The sequence below is a fragment of the Wolffia australiana genome, chromosome 3 (assembly GCF_029677425.1).
Source record: "Wolffia australiana isolate 7733 chromosome 3, ASM2967742v1".
NCBI classification, from domain to species: Eukaryota; Viridiplantae; Streptophyta; class Magnoliopsida; order Alismatales; family Araceae; genus Wolffia; species Wolffia australiana.
The window spans coordinates 2,954,828-2,972,467 of NC_135837.1; the positions used below are offsets into that span (position 1 = coordinate 2,954,828).

At 38.8% G+C, this 17,640-nt stretch overlaps 2 protein-coding genes across 2 annotated transcripts; both read right to left on the bottom strand.

The window, feature by feature from the left end:
• Nucleotides 1-8,518: 8,518 nt before the first annotated feature.
• Nucleotides 8,519-11,711, bottom strand: LOC144700627 (ras-related protein Rab7-like). Its single transcript, XM_078572072.1, has 7 exons — nucleotides 11,528-11,711; nucleotides 11,368-11,394; nucleotides 11,179-11,278; nucleotides 9,922-10,068; nucleotides 9,766-9,846; nucleotides 9,544-9,689; nucleotides 8,519-8,704 (listed from the first exon to the last, which is right to left on the bottom strand). Exons 1-7 carry the CDS (start codon nucleotides 11,578-11,580, stop codon nucleotides 8,635-8,637), a joined length of 624 nt encoding a protein of 207 aa, XP_078428198.1. The 5' UTR covers nucleotides 11,581-11,711; the 3' UTR covers nucleotides 8,519-8,634.
• Nucleotides 11,712-13,201: 1,490 nt separating this feature from the next.
• LOC144700473 (uncharacterized) lies at nucleotides 13,202-16,119 on the bottom strand. Its single transcript, XM_078571870.1, has 2 exons — nucleotides 16,014-16,119; nucleotides 13,202-15,668 (listed from the first exon to the last, which is right to left on the bottom strand). Exons 1-2 carry the CDS (start codon nucleotides 16,117-16,119, stop codon nucleotides 13,321-13,323), a joined length of 2,454 nt encoding a protein of 817 aa, XP_078427996.1. The 3' UTR covers nucleotides 13,202-13,320.
• Nucleotides 16,120-17,640: the final 1,521 nt, after the last annotated feature.

The following is a 17,640-nucleotide window of genomic DNA, read 5'->3' on the forward strand; positions in this document are numbered from 1 at the left end:
ATGATGGGCCCCTTACAAAGGGTCCAACAAGGGGAGTCCAATAAGGGACCCCCCTTTTAAAACACAACTAAATGACAAAGGAAATGAAATGACGAGAAAAAGGAAAACGACGACGAAAACTGATACGGACGAAGACGAAAACATAACGATCTGCTTGCAGACGTGCTCTACCCGGGGTATTTAAACCTAGGCGTTTTCACAGATGCTTTGATGTGCAGGTCGGGCTGGACTCGGACCGGTGGCGATGCTGATGACGGCGATGATGGCTCCACTGATGACTCGTTGGCGTCGTCTTGATGCTCTTCCTCACAAGATATTTGGATATCTTTTGGGTATATTTTGAATTGGAATAATTAGAACACATACTTTCAGACTAGTTAAGTCATATTATGTTCTCATCATAATTCATTTAGTCAGATTATGTCTTCGAGAACCTCTTTATAAGAAACACATGTGTACTATAATGAATGTGGAACAAGGTAAGTAATATGAGATTGGCACTGGCCACATATATTTATATCAGTATCTTAATTGGACAAAAGTGGATCACTATTATAAAACAAACCATTTGTTTTCCAGTGATGCTCCAAATACATTGAGCTAATCATATTGTCTATGGATCTACTACATTGCATGTCAATGATAGCAAGTTCTCTAATTAATTGACTTGTATTATGAATTTTGTTGATTTGATCATAGACCTAGACTCTATCAACTTTGAAATATCACCATTAGAGTCACAGAACTATTGTAATAGGATTTATGATCAAAGATGTTATTCCAAGGCTAGTGAAAAATATTTTGATCACCCTTTCTACTTGGAGGCTTCAGCTACAATGGTGTAATCATGTCTCATCATCAAGTTTAAGTTTAAGTTAACATTTTTTTCTCAAGGCTACTTGAGAAGGACATCAAAATAACTAGGAAAAAAAACAATATCAACACTCATTCATATAATGAGTTTGGTCAATCTTGTAGCCATTAGTATGGAGACACTAAGGAGAAATGGAGGCTGCTCTTTGGGGAAAGAGTTCACTTCAATAGTATGTATGAACCCCTAAATGGGATGCAACAAATTTCATTTGATTTGGTTCATGTCACGATTGTGTGAGTAGTCTTTAGACCTAGAACACTCACTCACAACGCCTAGTGTATTGGTGGTTGTGTTTTGACTATGACTTATATATGAGTATCTAACCATGATATTTTAAATCATCATTGTTTAGATTCTGGAACAAGTTTACGAAGGTAATTGCGTGGTTAATATGAAATCGTGCTCGCTTGGTATAAGAGGAGATTGATTCAATGAATAAGATACATCAAATTTCCTACTCAAAGTAGTAAAGATGTTGGAGAATAAGTTTTTAAATGATATAATTTAGTACATCAAATTATACATTGGTATAAACTAGAATGACCGATTAGGTTTCATGATTAACGATACCTTAGTTCACTTACAATCTTCCAAACATAGAGGATCATATGTTCATAGTAGCCAAACAGAGTAAATGTTCCATGAGAAGATGGACATACCCCTTTACATGTTCTAGAGTACGAGGTGTAGTTTGGTACCCCACATATAAGAAACTTTACCTACAATTAGGCGGAATCAATCATTGATCAATCATTATGTTAATTGATATAGTTGAATAACAAGGTCAGTCAAAAAAAGTTAGTTAGCTATTAGTGTTAGTAACTAGAATATTTAGTAGTCTAGAGGGCAGCACTACATAAGACTTTTGGACATGGTAGATATATTCTAAGTTCTAGGACTTATATTAAATTTTCTCAAAAATGGGGACTTTTATTAAGAAAAATTAAACGACTTCTCTACAAATATTATCGAGGGGATTTTTCCTTCTATGACCTGATATGGGAGAAGGGAAAAGAAGGTTAGGGCTTTGAAAATTTTGGCCTAGGTAAATTTCCTTTAGGGTCTTCCCCTATTTATATTAAGTGAGATATTTTCATAAAGCCCCAAAATTTTAAGTATATCTTCCAACGTCCAAAACACCGTCTGTTGTGACCCTCAAAGCCTCAATATTCATATAGCTAACAACTCCTATGGCACAATAACCTTTATTGGGCTTCCAATTTAATTAAATGATATATCACATTTAACCCAATTGATAGGTTGAGTCTCCAGCCTATCACGTGCCAAGCTACACCATATGCTCTACAAGATATGAAGGAGTGTATTGAATCGATCAAGAATCACAAATGGAACTCATCTGCTTGATGCTTTTGGGATTTCTTGAGGTATTGTCAAATATTTAACGTAATATGTCATCTAATCTAATACTCGTGCATTTGAAAATCATCGAAGAACTCTCTTTCAATATTCCACTACCTTGGCTAAGGACCTCATCGCATCATATCCCTTGAGTTGTCTCATCTTATATCGAGAGCACATGATCCCATATTTAATACTCAATCATCTCAATGAGCTTAGTGTAACCAAACAAAGACTGTTTTGAATCCTACGCTTAGGAAGTAGTAGGTCATGGTCTGTTCGTTTAGAAGACATTTGTGGTGTATCAAGTCTACGGACCACTTGGATAATAGCGATGTGAATCAAAGTTATTTAAATTTTAATACCATTCAGAGGTTTTTACAGATCAAATTAGTAAACTATTTCCACTTAAGAACATCCACTATTTATCCTTCTGGTCTCCACACTAATGGCTACATGATCAGGCATACTCGTCATATGAGTGAAACAAGATAGTCATATCTTTTCAGGATACTTGAATGTACTTCTTGAGTATCTTTTTTAGTAGGAATAATTAGATCTGATGCTTTAAGGCTAGTGATATCATATTATGATCTCATCATAATTTACTTAGTTGGATTATGTGTTCACGGACTTATTATAAGCATCACACATACTTAATGAGTACATTGCATTATTGAACATGAAACCAGCTATGAAATGTGTGATTGGTTCCTGCCATATATATTTCCATCAATATTCCCCTTAGACAAAATTTAATCATTATTAGAAAACAAAGCATTTGTTATCTGGTGATGATTAAAATACATTGACCTAAGGGCTTTGTCTATAGATCTGCTATGTTAATGGTCAATGAAATCTCCTTTTTTGGATGATCTCATAATCAATTGAGTTGTCTTAGCAAGTTTGTTAATTTGATCGTAAACCTAGACTCTTTCAATAATGCAGTAGCACCATTAGTGTCACACAAAAGTGTAATATGATATATTATCAGATGTGACTCCAATGTTATTAATAAACATTTCAGTCACCCTTTCTCCTTGGAGGCTTCACGTAGAGTGATGTAATCAGGTATTGTCATCAAATTTTAAGTTGGCCTATTTGGAACCTTCCCAAGAGGCTATACCACCGTGATATATAAGAATGACCTCACATGTACTAGAAATGGTATGTATCTCAGAGTTCAACTTTGTATAATCCTTGAGTTTCAATTCATCTTGCTTATGAACTAGAAATATTATGTTTTGTCTTTTGAAGATATCAATAACTTGTGTCACATTTTTTTAATTCTGATAACATTTGGAACTTAGATAATTGTATGCTTCACAGATTTAACAATGTACATGATGAGTCATATTATTCTAGTACAAATGATGTATCACATTTTTGTGATGATTTTTATGTTCATGATTTTTCATTACATGGAGAAAAATGGTAACAAACATCCAATAGAATTATTTCCTTACTAGTGATGCTAAAGCAATTAATTTATTTATAAAACAAATGAAACAACTATTTTTCTAAATATTTATGGAATATCCAAATCTGTTCATAACAGGTATGATGTTCTTTATTATGCTAGGAACATAATAATATTTCAAAGATAAAATATCTCTCTAGTGAAGATTGAGGTTCACTATCCACACATTGATTATCATCATATTGCCATATATAGAGGACCTCTCAACTATGTGAGACTTGAATAGACTATTGAGATTTACATCCATAATTCCTATTCTACTCATCAAACAACTATCATATAATGTTGCATGGCCATAAGCTATAATTCTTCATGATACCTCAATATCTATTTCCTCATTGAGGGTGTCTAACATTGAACCACATCCTCATGAACTCTTTACTCGTATCCCATGATTGACATTTACTGTTGCCTCATCACACCTAGTGTCCTAAGGACATGAGCTAAATTTTTATACTTGAACACTATCATCAAGTTCTTGAGCACTTCAAAATTTATTAACTTGCCAAAGGATTTTCACCAAACATGACATGTAGTGCGTTAATTGAAGATGAGTGTTTCTATGAGATTATGTCAATTGAGACCAATGAACTTTTTTTAAAAAATGTTGTAGTCATCTGTAGGAGATTTACTCATGTCCTCTCGTTGAAGGTACATGATTCTTTTGATTGTGCCAACTAATAGGCTATGTCAAATTATTGGCAGTGACAAATTATTAGTTGCAGCCAATCATTAGCCATGGTTAATGATTTTTTGTGCTATTCTTTATGTTAGTAAAATTTTGAAGTTAAAAATAAGCAGCCAACGAGAAAATAGCAGATTTAAATTGTAATAAATGTGATCTGAAGCAGTGGGCATGTGGAATTTGTATGATACCCTAAATTTAGTCTGCAATAAATGTACCTTTAATATGCATATGTACATGTGAAAAGCACGATTGGAATAAAGAAAAAATAGATTAACTGTACCATTGATTGCCTTTTAAATTATCCTTTTTTAGATTCTCATGGCTAAATGTCACTGGACAAAAAGTAAACACTCATACTTTTGCACCAATGGTTGCCACTTTTTGACAACTTTGACGGCATGTGCAAGCAGCACATTAAAATGCACTTCTGTAAATATTTCAATACATAATATGTGGGAAACTGATGGTTTTGTCTCCGTGGTGATGATCCATGATGTGGATTGAATTGGAGAGAAAACTGTCCTGATATTTGCTTAACTCAGATCTTATTCGACCAATAAATAATATGAATTTGTATTTAAATACTATAAAGTACTTTTTTAGGGTAACTAAAGATGAAGGCATCATGGATTATAGTAAAGTGACATATATGTGTGTTGCTGAATGCTCAAGTGGATCATCTGAATTCAAAAATCAGTCAATGGGGTTAGATCAGATCGGACATGTTTATTTATAGCGGGAAGTATAAAGATTTTCATAATTATACAGCATTCATCACATGAAACGTGAAGGCCACTATGGAGGCCATCATGTGGAGTTAATGATTAGATCACATAATATTAATCCCCACATGTTCAAGAGAAACTAAGGATTAGAATAGTTGGTAGCTATCAAATGTGGCATAGTAAATAGCCCGAAACCCTTATGTTACATAGTATATATAAAAAATTCTTAGCTTCCCTTAATAGGCAGTATCGTTCTAAAAATAGTTAGTCCCAAAATAGTAATATTAATCATCAATATATAATTCAGTTAAATTGTAATAAACTAAATGGAACTATAATATTTGTTTATATTTTTATAAATAAAGATTGGAGGATGTATTAGGAAGGGAATCAAACAAAAAATCATCACAAAATAGAACTTGAAAGGATTTTAATAATTTTCCAGTGAGAAAACATTAAATAAATACAGAAATCGGAACTTTGGGTTTGTTCTACTAATTTAAGGTGTTTTTAATCTAAATTCAGATAAAACATGAATGTTAAGTCAGTAATAAATTGAAAGTTGAATGATCACCATGACACTTAGATAGAACAGTACTTGATCTTGACTTCCCATTAATTTTTCTCCATGTTAGAGACCTTGATTCAAGCTCAATTTTCTTCCTGAAACAATAATTAGAGTGAAACTATATTCGACAGAAAGGTCCGACCCATTGTGCACATTTCATATTGGATGATTAAGTTGGAGTCCATCACGAGGTAAGTCAAACAAGGGGAAGTAATGTATTTAAGTAGGATTTCAAAAGACGAATACTAGAGAAGGGGGGAAACATCTCAAAGTGATTCCGTAAGATTTAAAATGAAAATTCTTGATTTTGATACATATCGGACTTATTGCAAATTTGACCCAAAGAAGGATTAAATCTGCATTAATATTCAAGAAAACATAGAGAGATCATAAGAGAAGAAGATAATCATTTCATTTTGAATATCCTCGAATATCTATGATGTTGAAATTATCTGTGTATGTGTGAATGTTTGGATGAATTAAAAATATATGATTCTTCTAGACTTTGGGGTCAACTAGGTGAAGGCTTTGGGGCCAAGTCCAAGGAGATTAAGCATCATCATTCATGAATAATTTTAGGGGTTGAGGATAACAAAGCTACACTAAACTATTTTTTTAATATACTTATTAAATGTTATTTAGATGGGTTTTTCTTGGAGGTATTCACACAAACCTGGAAATGGATCATCATCACCTTGGGATGGATACCCCCAAATAACATTAAAGAATAGCATAGGCTTTCAAATAAAAGAAATTGAGTCTATCTTATCCTCTATCTGATTCCAGGAGATAGGTAGATCATATTTCATTTAATTAACTAGACCATAGGGAATAAAATTTAAATAATCTAATTCACCTCTACCGTTATTAGATCATCTTAGCTTTTTAGACTAATAATGCATTAAATCTTTAATCCAAGATGTTATAATGAACCCTTATATCCTTAATCCTAAGCATATATTCTCATCCTATCTGTCTTAAATATTAACCCTCTATTCCCGTTAAATCTACCTGAAATCCTAAATTTCTATCTTTCATCCGATCTATATATATACTTATATTGAATTGTTACCACTATTTCCATGCAAGGTATAGGCTACGCATTGTAATATTAATCTACTGTTGAACTAAATTCTATTAGCTGAGGTCGATGTTGACGTGGCAGTTCTCTTGAGAAGAACCTCCCCCCCTCGAAATTAAAGGGCAATGATAGTGACATTGGTCTAGTCATGTAAATGGATAAACCTGACATTAACAATAAGTTGATCTGCAACTTCACGATCATAAGTGAAAAAATTATGTATAAAATATTGCCTGCAATATGTTCACAAAAAAATGATGGAATTTTTTTCCCTTCATGAAATAAATATTTGGAGCTAGATATATTGCTACAAATATTATGACATTACATTGTTTGTAGTGTATTGAGAAGAATATATTGTATCAAAAAATTTTGAGATGGTAGATTAACCAAAGATTTATTGTCAGCCTCTATACTCAATCTTATTTCTATGTGATGTCTTTTTAACTCCAGGAAAATAATTTTTTTTCCAATAAAACCCAGATAGGCCAATGTTGATCTTTTATCACTGCATTATTCAGCGACGTCTGCGTCACTGAAACTATTACTGGTCAACTATTTTCACTAAGACTAAAGCTAGTATGAAGAACAACGTTTTTCAGATAACAAAATATATGCTTTATATGCTTCGAACATTTCTAGTCATTAGTGTTTAGCCTGCATTTTCTCAGATAAAAAAATATCAGCTCTGGTAGGGGTAACATAATAAGGGTCTCCACTATATATCAGTATTGAGACTCGTCTATGATATCAGTCCTGTTGACTGAATAAGATGATAAACACCATGTAATGCATAGAGATTTAATGTTTTCCAGTTTTGCATGTTGCTCTAGAGAAGAAATATATGTCAATAGTGAAAAAAATCCTTTTTACATAAGATTTATTTAATGATAATAAAAAATGGGCACACTCTTTGTGGATTTGACACTTGCTTTTACAAATCAAAGCCTCAAAAAACTATTCTAAGAGGATTTTTTTTTGAAAGAAACTTCTAGAGATAATATTTTTGCATGAAGGAAAAAAATAATCATCATTTTTAACCCCAGTATCGGGGTTAATAATTAAATTGACAGTCATCACTAGAATTCGTTTTCTAATAATTAGAGTTGAAGACCACTAAATTTATACGATTTCACCCTACAATACTTAATACTTCCATTGCCTCTCCCCCTCTGGTGCTTCCTCAGGAAACTACGTGTTAATGTAAAAGACCCTTAATTTGAATTGGGTCAGAGATTACAGATGACAGAAAGAGTGAAGAGAAAATTCAGTGAACTCCCATCACCAGAGTACCTATGAATTGAGTCCTGTCTAATTATAGATTTCACTGGATCCCACCCCAAAAGTTTTTTTTGTCCCAGCTCTCCCATGATGGTGATGAAAAAATGGGTCCATTTTGAAAGAAAAAAAAACTGATTCCTGTTAGGTCACAAACAAGATTCAATGAAAAATGAACAACAAAGTAAGGAACCACCCATCACTCGATATTTTTTCAATCACTGGATCCAGCTCTGGCGTTTCCTTTCAAAACAGCACGTCCATTTTCCAAAAAACTATATTTGTGTCAGATATAAAGGATTACACAAAGGGCAAGGACAAAACTAATTAAACACACATCACCAGATTATTCTCTTACAATATTATTGGATTCCACCCCATTACACTTTTATTTACTCTCCAGTCATCGCAGGCTCCCTCTGCAAACACAGCTCCATTTTGCAAAAAAAACCCTAATTCCAAATGAGTCAGAACAAGACCCGGAACTCCCGAGATTTATTGGACAGATCAAAGCACAGTAATAGGTACACAAGATATGGTCTTCTGAATAAAGAAGAATGAATACCACAAAGCACCAGTTTTTAGCACTCGCATCGGGAAGATTGCCTGCTCCTTGCATCCCCTGCAATGTCGATGGTGTCTGGGAGGAATCTGCAAGATGTGTATTCATCAGAAAAATTAGAGCTGAAACCCATTTGCCATTGATCTGGAAACATAGAGTAGAGCTCGGTGATGAGAGGTATATGACCAGTTATCGTTGTTCTCGTCACTCCTCCATGCCAGGATGATATGTTAAAATGATGATGAATATATTTTATTTAGTTGTTTCTCTGTCATTCATCTGCACTAGGATAACAATAATGATAGCAGCTAGTCATCCAAATCATCATCCTAGTTATGGACAATAGATAATGGTGTAGGACGATGTTGCGGATAGACAATGACGATGGCATGTCATCACCATCCACATCATTTATATGTGCTGGGATGCCGAAGTTGCAGATAGACAATGACGATGACATGTCATCACCATCCTCGTCATTTATCTCTGCTGGGATGACGATGACAATTATAACTTGTAATTGTTATCTTCATCCTAGCCACAGACAAGCATCGAAGATGAAATTGCAGATAATGATGATGATGATGATATGTCATCATCATCTTGGCCATTCAGTCATCTGCACTCAGATGACGATGATGATAACCCCCTGTCATTGACATCATCATCCTGGCAGTGAATGAGTGGCAGTGATGATGATGGCGAAATTGCAGCTGGCCAGCGATGATGATGTGTTGTCATCATCCTTTCACCTGCAGTAGGATGATGATGACGATAACAACTTGTCATCACCATCATCATCCTTGTGGATCACATGTGAAAATGCTGATTCCAAAATTGTAAAAGACAATGATGAATTCGTCATTGTCGACCAAAAACGCCAGAGAGTGAACATGATGAGGTATTTTAATGGTAGACAGGCGCTCACATTTCCTCTTCTGGCTCATTCTTGAGGGCGTTCTGGGCTATGCACTGGAACGCCGCCTCCACATTGATACCCTCCTTGGCTGATGTCTCAAAATAAGGGATGTTCCCTTTTGATGCGCACCAGGCCTTCGCCTTCTTCTCTGAGATCTGAATCAAGAAATAACTGGAAGTAGAAGCAACAATTGCAGAGGAGGAAGAAGATGGAATTGAACAAAGATCATACCACTCGGCTGTTTCCCCCCTCAACATCAACTTTGTTGCCCAATACCACGAACGGAAAGTTCTCCGGATCGGACGGACTGGCCTGGAAGATTTGTTCACGAGTTGAAAATTAGATGGAATAGAAATTCTCACAAAAAGTATTGATCTCAGCACCAACCTGGACAAGGAACTCTTCTCGCCAATTGTTCAGGTTGTCGAAGGATTTGGCGACATTAACGTCGTAGACTAGAACACAGCAGTCAGCTCCACGATAGAAAGCAACACCGAGGCTCTGGAATCTTTCTTGCCCCGCTGTGTCCCAAATCTGAAGGTTTGAAGGACATGAAATTATCAACTCATCTGTATTGCTATAAAAAATTAACACAATATTTTAAGAATATTTTTTATGTGATCCTATATGCTCCTGGGGTATCTTCAGCCCTTAAGTCCATTAGGACATTTTGGACATTTTCATATCTGTGATTTCCTCTCTTTGGGAGAGCAGCAAGAATGAAGTGAAGTTTTAGGTTGGCTCAACTACTCATCGTCCAGGCCCCAACTCCCTTGACCACCTTAGCAGATTATGTTTGATCCCTACCTCATCTCTGATTTGTCACTCCCTCGTCAACACTCGGCGATACCCTTCCCCAGTGATGATTTCTTCGTAACAGGATCTCCAGCGACTCCCCCATTATTTGCTGATCAATCCCTCCTCTATCCCCTCCTTCTACTGAAAGCTATAATTTGATAATGTTTTAAGCATCCAAACATATGTCGTGAAATGAGAGTCAAGAGATATAAGAGGCAGCTTGAAAGGGACTGAAGAAATATTTCAGAATCGCTGATTCTCTGTTGTGGCCAATACGTGTAATCCTAACTTCTTAGCATTCTCACAATGGAAATTTTTCAGCCTTCATAATTCCTCGGGATTCTCGCTACTGAAATATTTCATCTGTCATAATTCCTCCGGATTCCCCCATGTGAAATATTTCATCCGTCATAATTCCATAGGATTCTCGCTAGTAAAATATTTCATCTTTCATAATTCCTCAAGAATCCGCAAGAGCATAAGATGGGCTTACGGAAAAATTTAGAATGGGCCATCCCTTGTCATTTACACCAATTTATTTTCATCTCATCGGCTTGAGGAAAGAAAAAATCGGTTTCCCTTCTATGTTGTTAAAGTTGCTAGTTCATTTAAGCGTGGACAGCATCAAAGTTTCCGAAAGCTGCATACGAACAAGCTCCAGAGAGCAGACTTTTTTCCCACTTTTTTTATTATGAAAACAACCATATCTTTAAGGCAGAAGTCTAAACATCGATTTTAATTTTCCCCCAAAATCACATTCTAGATGCAGATGTTCACAAATATCAATAAAATAATAGGAATTTTCGAGGCCTAATTAGATAAATAACCATCAAAGAAACTGCTCACTTGAAGCGTGAATAGCCTGTCCTCGTACTGAACTTCTTTCGTCAAGAAATCAGCGCCGATTGTCGCCTTGTACTGATTACTGAACTTCCTATTCACATACCTTCAATAATCATGTAAAATCGAGCCTCGTCAGCCAGAAAAAATCCACAGAAAAGCAAAGAAAATAACAGAAAAGTTCAGGAGCTCAACTGATTCATCAGAGAAGTCTTCCCAACCCTGCAAAAGATCAACCGCAGGCGTAAAAACATAAAAATCAAAAGCAAAAACCCGATCATCCAAAAATATCGGCATCATTCGAATTTAACCCAACAGGAAAAAGGCAAAATCACAGTCCGATCAAAAGCCATACCCGCTGTCTCCTAGGATTATGACCTTAAGAAGCGTCCGCCTTCTCGACGCCATGGAAACGATCAAATCGAAATTCAAGACTACAGATCTACGATCTGCCTTCGATCTCCAAACAATCGAAAACGCTCAAACTCAATCGATCGACAGGCCAGAACAAGTGGACAGATAACTCGTACGTTTTCAGTGCTCGGTTGTCAAATCCTTAAATATTAAACCAATCCTTCCCGGTAATTCTCCATTGCCCAAAATACCCTTTACGTACTCTTGAATTACCAAATTAGAATATATCTCTCTCCCCCCCTCTCTCTATCTCTCTCTCCCTCTCTCTCTATCTCTCCCTCCCTCTCTCTCTATCTCTCTCCCTCTCTCTCTTTTTCTCTCTCTCCCTGTCTCTCTTCTTCTCTCTCTCCCTCTCTCTCTTCTTCTCTCTCTGCCTCTCTCTATCTCTCTCTCTCCCTCTCTCAATCTCTCTCTCCCTCAATCTCTATCTCTCTTTCTCTCCCTCTCTCTCTCCCTCAATATCTATCTCTCTTTCTCTCCCTCTCTCTCCCTCACTCTCTCTCTATCTCCCCCTCTCCTTCTCTCTCCCTTTCTCTCTCCCTCTCTCTCTATCTCTCTCTCCCTCAATCTCTCTATCTCTCTCTATCTCTCTCCCTCAATATCTCTATCTCTCTCCCTCTCTCTGGACTCTCCCTTTCTCTATCTCTCTTTCTCTCTCTCCCTCTCTCTCTCTCTATTAGGGATCGGGGATTGGATCGGATCTGATCGTTCGAATCCAGATGTCGAACGAACAACTGCAGATTCTAATGTTTCCATCGAACAAAGTATTTGTTCGTCTTCAAAAAAATATTTCGAACGTAATATTCGGTTCGTTTGTGTTTGATCGGTCATTTGTTCGAACTGTTCGAACAAGTTCAAACAAATGGCCAGTAAACTCGGGCTTTGCCGGAGTAGAGACGGTGTGTCGGGCAGTTGGGAGATCTCCAGACATTCACCGGCCCCGTCTTGGGCTGGCCAAGCTTGAAGAATTTGGGAAGGAGAGTCCCAGCAAATTCAATCCAAATCGACTGATTTCTATTTCAAAATTGTAAAATTGACTATAATATGAGCCAAGGCGCACAAAAAATTTTCTCCTCAGCGACGATGTTCAAGGTTGGAATTCACAGACAAAGCTTCTTGGGAAAATTCACAGACTGTCGACGTATACAAGCTGGCGAACAAAGCTGGAGAAAATTGTTGTGTTTGAAGAATTTGGGGAGAAGGGTCCTCGCAATTTTTTTAAAAATCGACTGGTTTCTATGGTGTCTCAGAGTTCTTTTTGATCAAATTTATCAGCTGGAGAATAATTTCACAATTGACTCTCACCAGTGACGGAGCCAGGATTTTGCACCAGGGGGGCTCACCCAAAAAATTCAAAAAGAGATAATGTATTTTCAGTATGAATAGTTACACTCTTCGCGATTTCATTGCGCTAAATCCACTGACGACACTATCAATGGGGATGTTGCGGGTAATTCCCTTTTCTATGTAGATCGTAAGAAGATCAACTAACCATGAATCACCCATTGATGTCCTCAGCCTGGTTTTCACAATATTAAGAGCAGAGAAAGATCGCTCCGTTGTGGCGGTTGAGACGGGCAATGTAAGAATCAGTGGAATAAGGCGAGTGCAGAGAGGAAAGTTGACACTAAGTCCGCTCTTGATGACAATGGGAAGCAGATCAGCGATTGACTTAAGTTCGATTCCGAAATCCGGATGGGATATGAGAGTGGACTTAAAGGAACGGAGTTCTGATTACAAACCCAGGCGATCAACGTCCGAGAAATCTTCTGAGTACACTTTTGCAAGGCGAAGGATTTTCTCGCAGTCGAAACGATGAAAGTTGTCATTCGGTTGTAGACATGATGCTAAGTCCATTAACTCACCCACAGTCTCACTGAACCGACAATCAAGTTCGGAACGGAGTTGGTCAAGAACTGGAATGAAAACCTCCAGCCGAGAATGATCTTTGTAGGATAGTTCGCGACTTTGAGGCGGTCTGCCACGCATGCGTCTTCCAGATGGTTTCCACTGTTCATCTAATGGTGGGACTACAATACCATGCAAAAAGGAGAATGCCACCGACCTATCAAGAATGCCTGGGAACCCCTCATCTCTGATAGACTGAATTTCCAACTTTGCAGACTTAATCATCGCACATGCATTCACTAAGTCTTGGTCTTTCTTCTGAAGCGATACTGAGAGCGTATTGGTAATGGTCAAAACTTCTGTCATCAGCATCAAACCAAACGCGAACTCAAATGATGAGATCTTCTCTAGTAGATGATCAGCCTCGACACGTTTTTCAAGTGCAACAGCATCTTCAGCAACCATTTCAAGAACATCGCAGATTGCAGAAAACAAATTAGCGATGGATTTCAATGCCGACAATCTGCAGTTCCATCTTGTGGAGGAAATCGAACCAAGACTTCTCATCTGATTTTGCCCCTTACCAGTAACAATGTCCCCTAATTCAATGGCTTTTTGGATAAATTCGGCATGAGAGCTCCGAAGCGCATCGTTCCGTTTGCATGATGCTCCGCAAATGTTGAAGATATGTTGGACTGAACAGAAGAACTGGGCGATAGAATGAACCTCAGTCGCCACGGCAACAATAACAAGGTTCAGCCTGTGAGTGAAACAGTGAACATAAAAGGCAAATGGAACCTGAGATCGAACAAGGGTCTGTAAACCATTGAATTCACCTCTCATGTTCGAGGCACCGTCGTAAGCTTGCCCGCGGAGACGTTTAATGTCCAAGCCAAAACAGTGAACGAATCCCAGAAGATGCTGAAATAACGTCTCAGATCTTGTATCTTCCACGTGAATGGCGCCTGCGAACCTCTCATGAATTTCTCCATGCTGATCGACAAAACGCAGAACGACGCTCATCCATTCCTTCCTGGCCTCACATCTGGCTTCATCAACAACCAAGCAGAAATATCCATCACCGAGCTCTTCCCTGATTGTTTGTCTTACAATATTTGCAGCAGCTTTTGTCATCTCCTTCTGGACATCGGGAGATGTATATTTTGCATTCTTAGGCAGGCATGTAATTGACTTTCGGAGATCTGAGTCATTGTGTACCAAGAAATCCAATGTTTCAACAAAATTGCCTCTATTCAAAGATTCGTGGCTTTCTTGGTGACTGCGGAAGGCCAGGCCTTGTAATGCCAGATGAAGAACAACCTTGGTAGTGGCGACAACTTGGGCAGCTTGTGCTGATTTCTGGTCACCATCTAAGCGACTTAGAATGCAGGGCAAGACTTTAGCCTTTCGTCTTTCCATAGTGGCAATTGCATCGGTGTGGTCGATAGAGTTGTTGTGCTGAATGAGGCCTTTGTTTTTATCCAAAGCGTTTTTCCATCGCTTAAAACCACCTGTGATGAATTGAGAGCTTGAGCGAGCTGTTTGTTTTGAAGGACTGAACAGATAGCACACAAAGCAGAACGCGCTGTCATTAGCAATGGAGTACTCTAACCATGCGAAGCGCTGAAACCAACTCGCAGAAAAAGACCTGCCTGTCTTCAAGTTGACCGGATACTTTGATAAGCAAGGCTGGAAGGGGCCGAGCTCTAGGTACTTGTCAATAAGAGTCTCTTCACTGACAGATTGGCTGTGAATCAAATTCCTCATTCCAGGATCTCGTTCCAAGCCATCCTCAGTTGAAATTGGATTGTAGGTGATGGGAGATATAGGAACAACAACTTCTGATTCCGCAGTGGGCAGCAATGTGGCACCGTCGGCTGGTGTTTCAGTAATTGGTGCCAAAGGATGCTCTATTTTCTGTCTTTTGAAAAAGAAGCTAGTGATTGAGGACTGCAACCTGTTTTCTGATCTATGCCTTCCTTTTTCCATGGGGGAACATGTCCGCAGATGCTTTTTGTATAGTAAGGCGATGCCGCAAGTGCTGAAGTTCTCAAGATAAGAGTCGATCAAAGTAAGAGCATGCTGACAAACGTCAGGCTGGCTGGAAGCAAAAGACAAGAGATTGTTGTGATCAAATCCCAGATCGTCCAACTCTTTCTTGAGATTAATCAGTGATTCCTCTTGAGATAGGCTGCAGGAATTCATGGCAACATAATAGAGCAAGAGCGAGGCAGCTATCAAGAATATAACAATTCAAATGAGATTCAGAGTTCAATTTACGCTGGAGGCGCGTGGGTTCTACTGGTCCCCTTGTTGAAGAAAAGAAGAAGAGAAAGGGAGCTCTTGTCGGCTCAAGGGTGCCTCCATGTTAGATACCCTGTCCTCCCCCATGGCCTAAGCATTGACTGATGGGGGGGAAGTCCCTATCGTGCACCCCACTGCTAGATCGGGGATCGTGTAGTCGTGTAGGCGGTGATACCGGTGTCTCCACACTGAATCTCCGGACTAGCCCGAAGCAGCGCGCTGTTGCTTGCCATTATTAACTGGATTCGTTGCGTACATTCCCTGGACGCGTTTACGGGTTCCAGACATGTGCTCGAGCCAACCAGCCCTCGCGCTCCGGCCACTCTCACCCTCCCCAACTCTTTTGACCTTTACGTATAGCTCCAGCATCATCTTGCTCATTGAGCCGCCATCTGCTCTCCGGCGTCTCTCTGCTCCACCCACTCCTAATCACCACTGACGTCGATGAAATTCTGCACCGCGAGCCACGCCGACGGGGTACGCCATCCTCTCCCGACGCTCATTTATTTACCTTTTGTAGTATACTTTCGTCTCCACTCTAGCGCACTCGGGCTAGATAGGTGAGAGAGGCAAATTGAGAGAAAACTACGACTCTATGAGTGTTTTACCTGTACGAACGAGTACGTCCTTTACGTGCGAGCCCTACAGATAGAATCCGTGCAGTCGTAGACGCCTTTGTTGCTTCGATGAGGTACGAGAGGCCACTGTCGCCATCACTCGGCTACCCCCGTCCAAGCTTGGAGCTCGGCGCCTCCCTTTAGTCAGAGCCTGCATATACAACACGTAGGACACCCATTCTTCACGTTGTAGTCACATAACCCGTTAGGTTTGCATCCGTCGCATGACGACACCGTCGACGTTCAATACAACCATCTATTATCGGTACCGAGCCTTCATACTCGGTGCCGACTGGACGACATCTTAAATGACGTCCTACATCACAAGTCTTATGTGAAGAGGAATGGGCAATGATCAAGGAGTTTGCGGGTATATTGCAAACCCTTCAGTTGGTTATTACAATAGCATGCTGTTCAAAAGCACCAACAACAAATGAGGCAATTGTTATCATCAGAGCATTGATGAGACACTTGAATGATGTAGTGGCTGGTATCAGAGAGGAAAGGATTATATGAGTCAACAGTGTTATGTCCATCGAGCAATGGAAATCAGTGTACAAGGCTTGTGAGGTGATGAAGACTAAGATGAGCACATATGCGTCAGCCCTCACTTGCAACCCGGCCTTCTCCGTTGCTGCTCTCGTTAATCCCTCCATGAAGTTATAGTTATTGGACCGTGACCAACAGGATGAAACAATCGCGTATGTGCAATGCTTATTGCAGTCCCCCGATATCACCAATGACGCAAGCGTTGTTCGTTCAGATTTTTCTGCATGCTTTCGACTGGGGTGGACGTCTACAACATTCTTTAGTGAAGCACTCGAAGAGTTGTTACCGGACAGTGAGCAAACACCAACCCTTACTCTAGGACACAAACTAGATGTGTACATGAGCTCACCTCCTCTCAAGGGGACTGAACCATTGCACTGGTGGAAAATAACAGGAGAACATTCATATCCAAGTTTGGCAATGGTTGAGAAGGAATTCCTACTGGTCTCCGTAACAAGTGCTCCATCGAAAAGATTCTTCTCTACCGGTCGTGCAGTCGTCAACTACAAGCGTTCAATGTTGACGGCAGAGAGAATTGAATTACTTATGACACTAAAGTGTTGGTGACGAGCGTAAGAGGGTGACGACACTAATATGAAGCAAACAAACAAAGATAGCAACGAAGATCTCATTGTTCATTAAGCTCGTTTCCTCTCCCTTCAATTTTTTGAAGCACTCAAAAGGTATGTTTTACTACTTGCTATTTTATTATTTGATATCTACAATTAAAAATATA

Bases quoted from the DNA above. Each gene is read 5' to 3' on its own strand.
- LOC144700473 (XM_078571870.1), bottom strand. From the start codon at position 16,119: ATGAGCAAGATGATGCTGGAGCTATACGTAAAGGTCAAAAGAGTTGGG. The intron at 15,669-16,013 runs GTAAACGCGTCC...TATTCTTGATAG, and splicing joins CGAGCACATGTCTGGAACCC to CTGCCTCGCTCTTGCTCTAT.
- LOC144700627 (XM_078572072.1), bottom strand. From the start codon at position 11,580: ATGGCGTCGAGAAGGCGGACGCTTCTTAAGGTCATAATCCTAGGAGAC. The intron at 9,847-9,921 runs GTTGGTGCTGAG...CAAATCTTCCAG, and splicing joins GAGAAGAGTTCCTTGTCCAG to GCCAGTCCGTCCGATCCGGA. The intron at 9,690-9,765 runs GTATGATCTTTG...TTCTTGATTCAG, and splicing joins AGGGGGGAAACAGCCGAGTG to ATCTCAGAGAAGAAGGCGAA.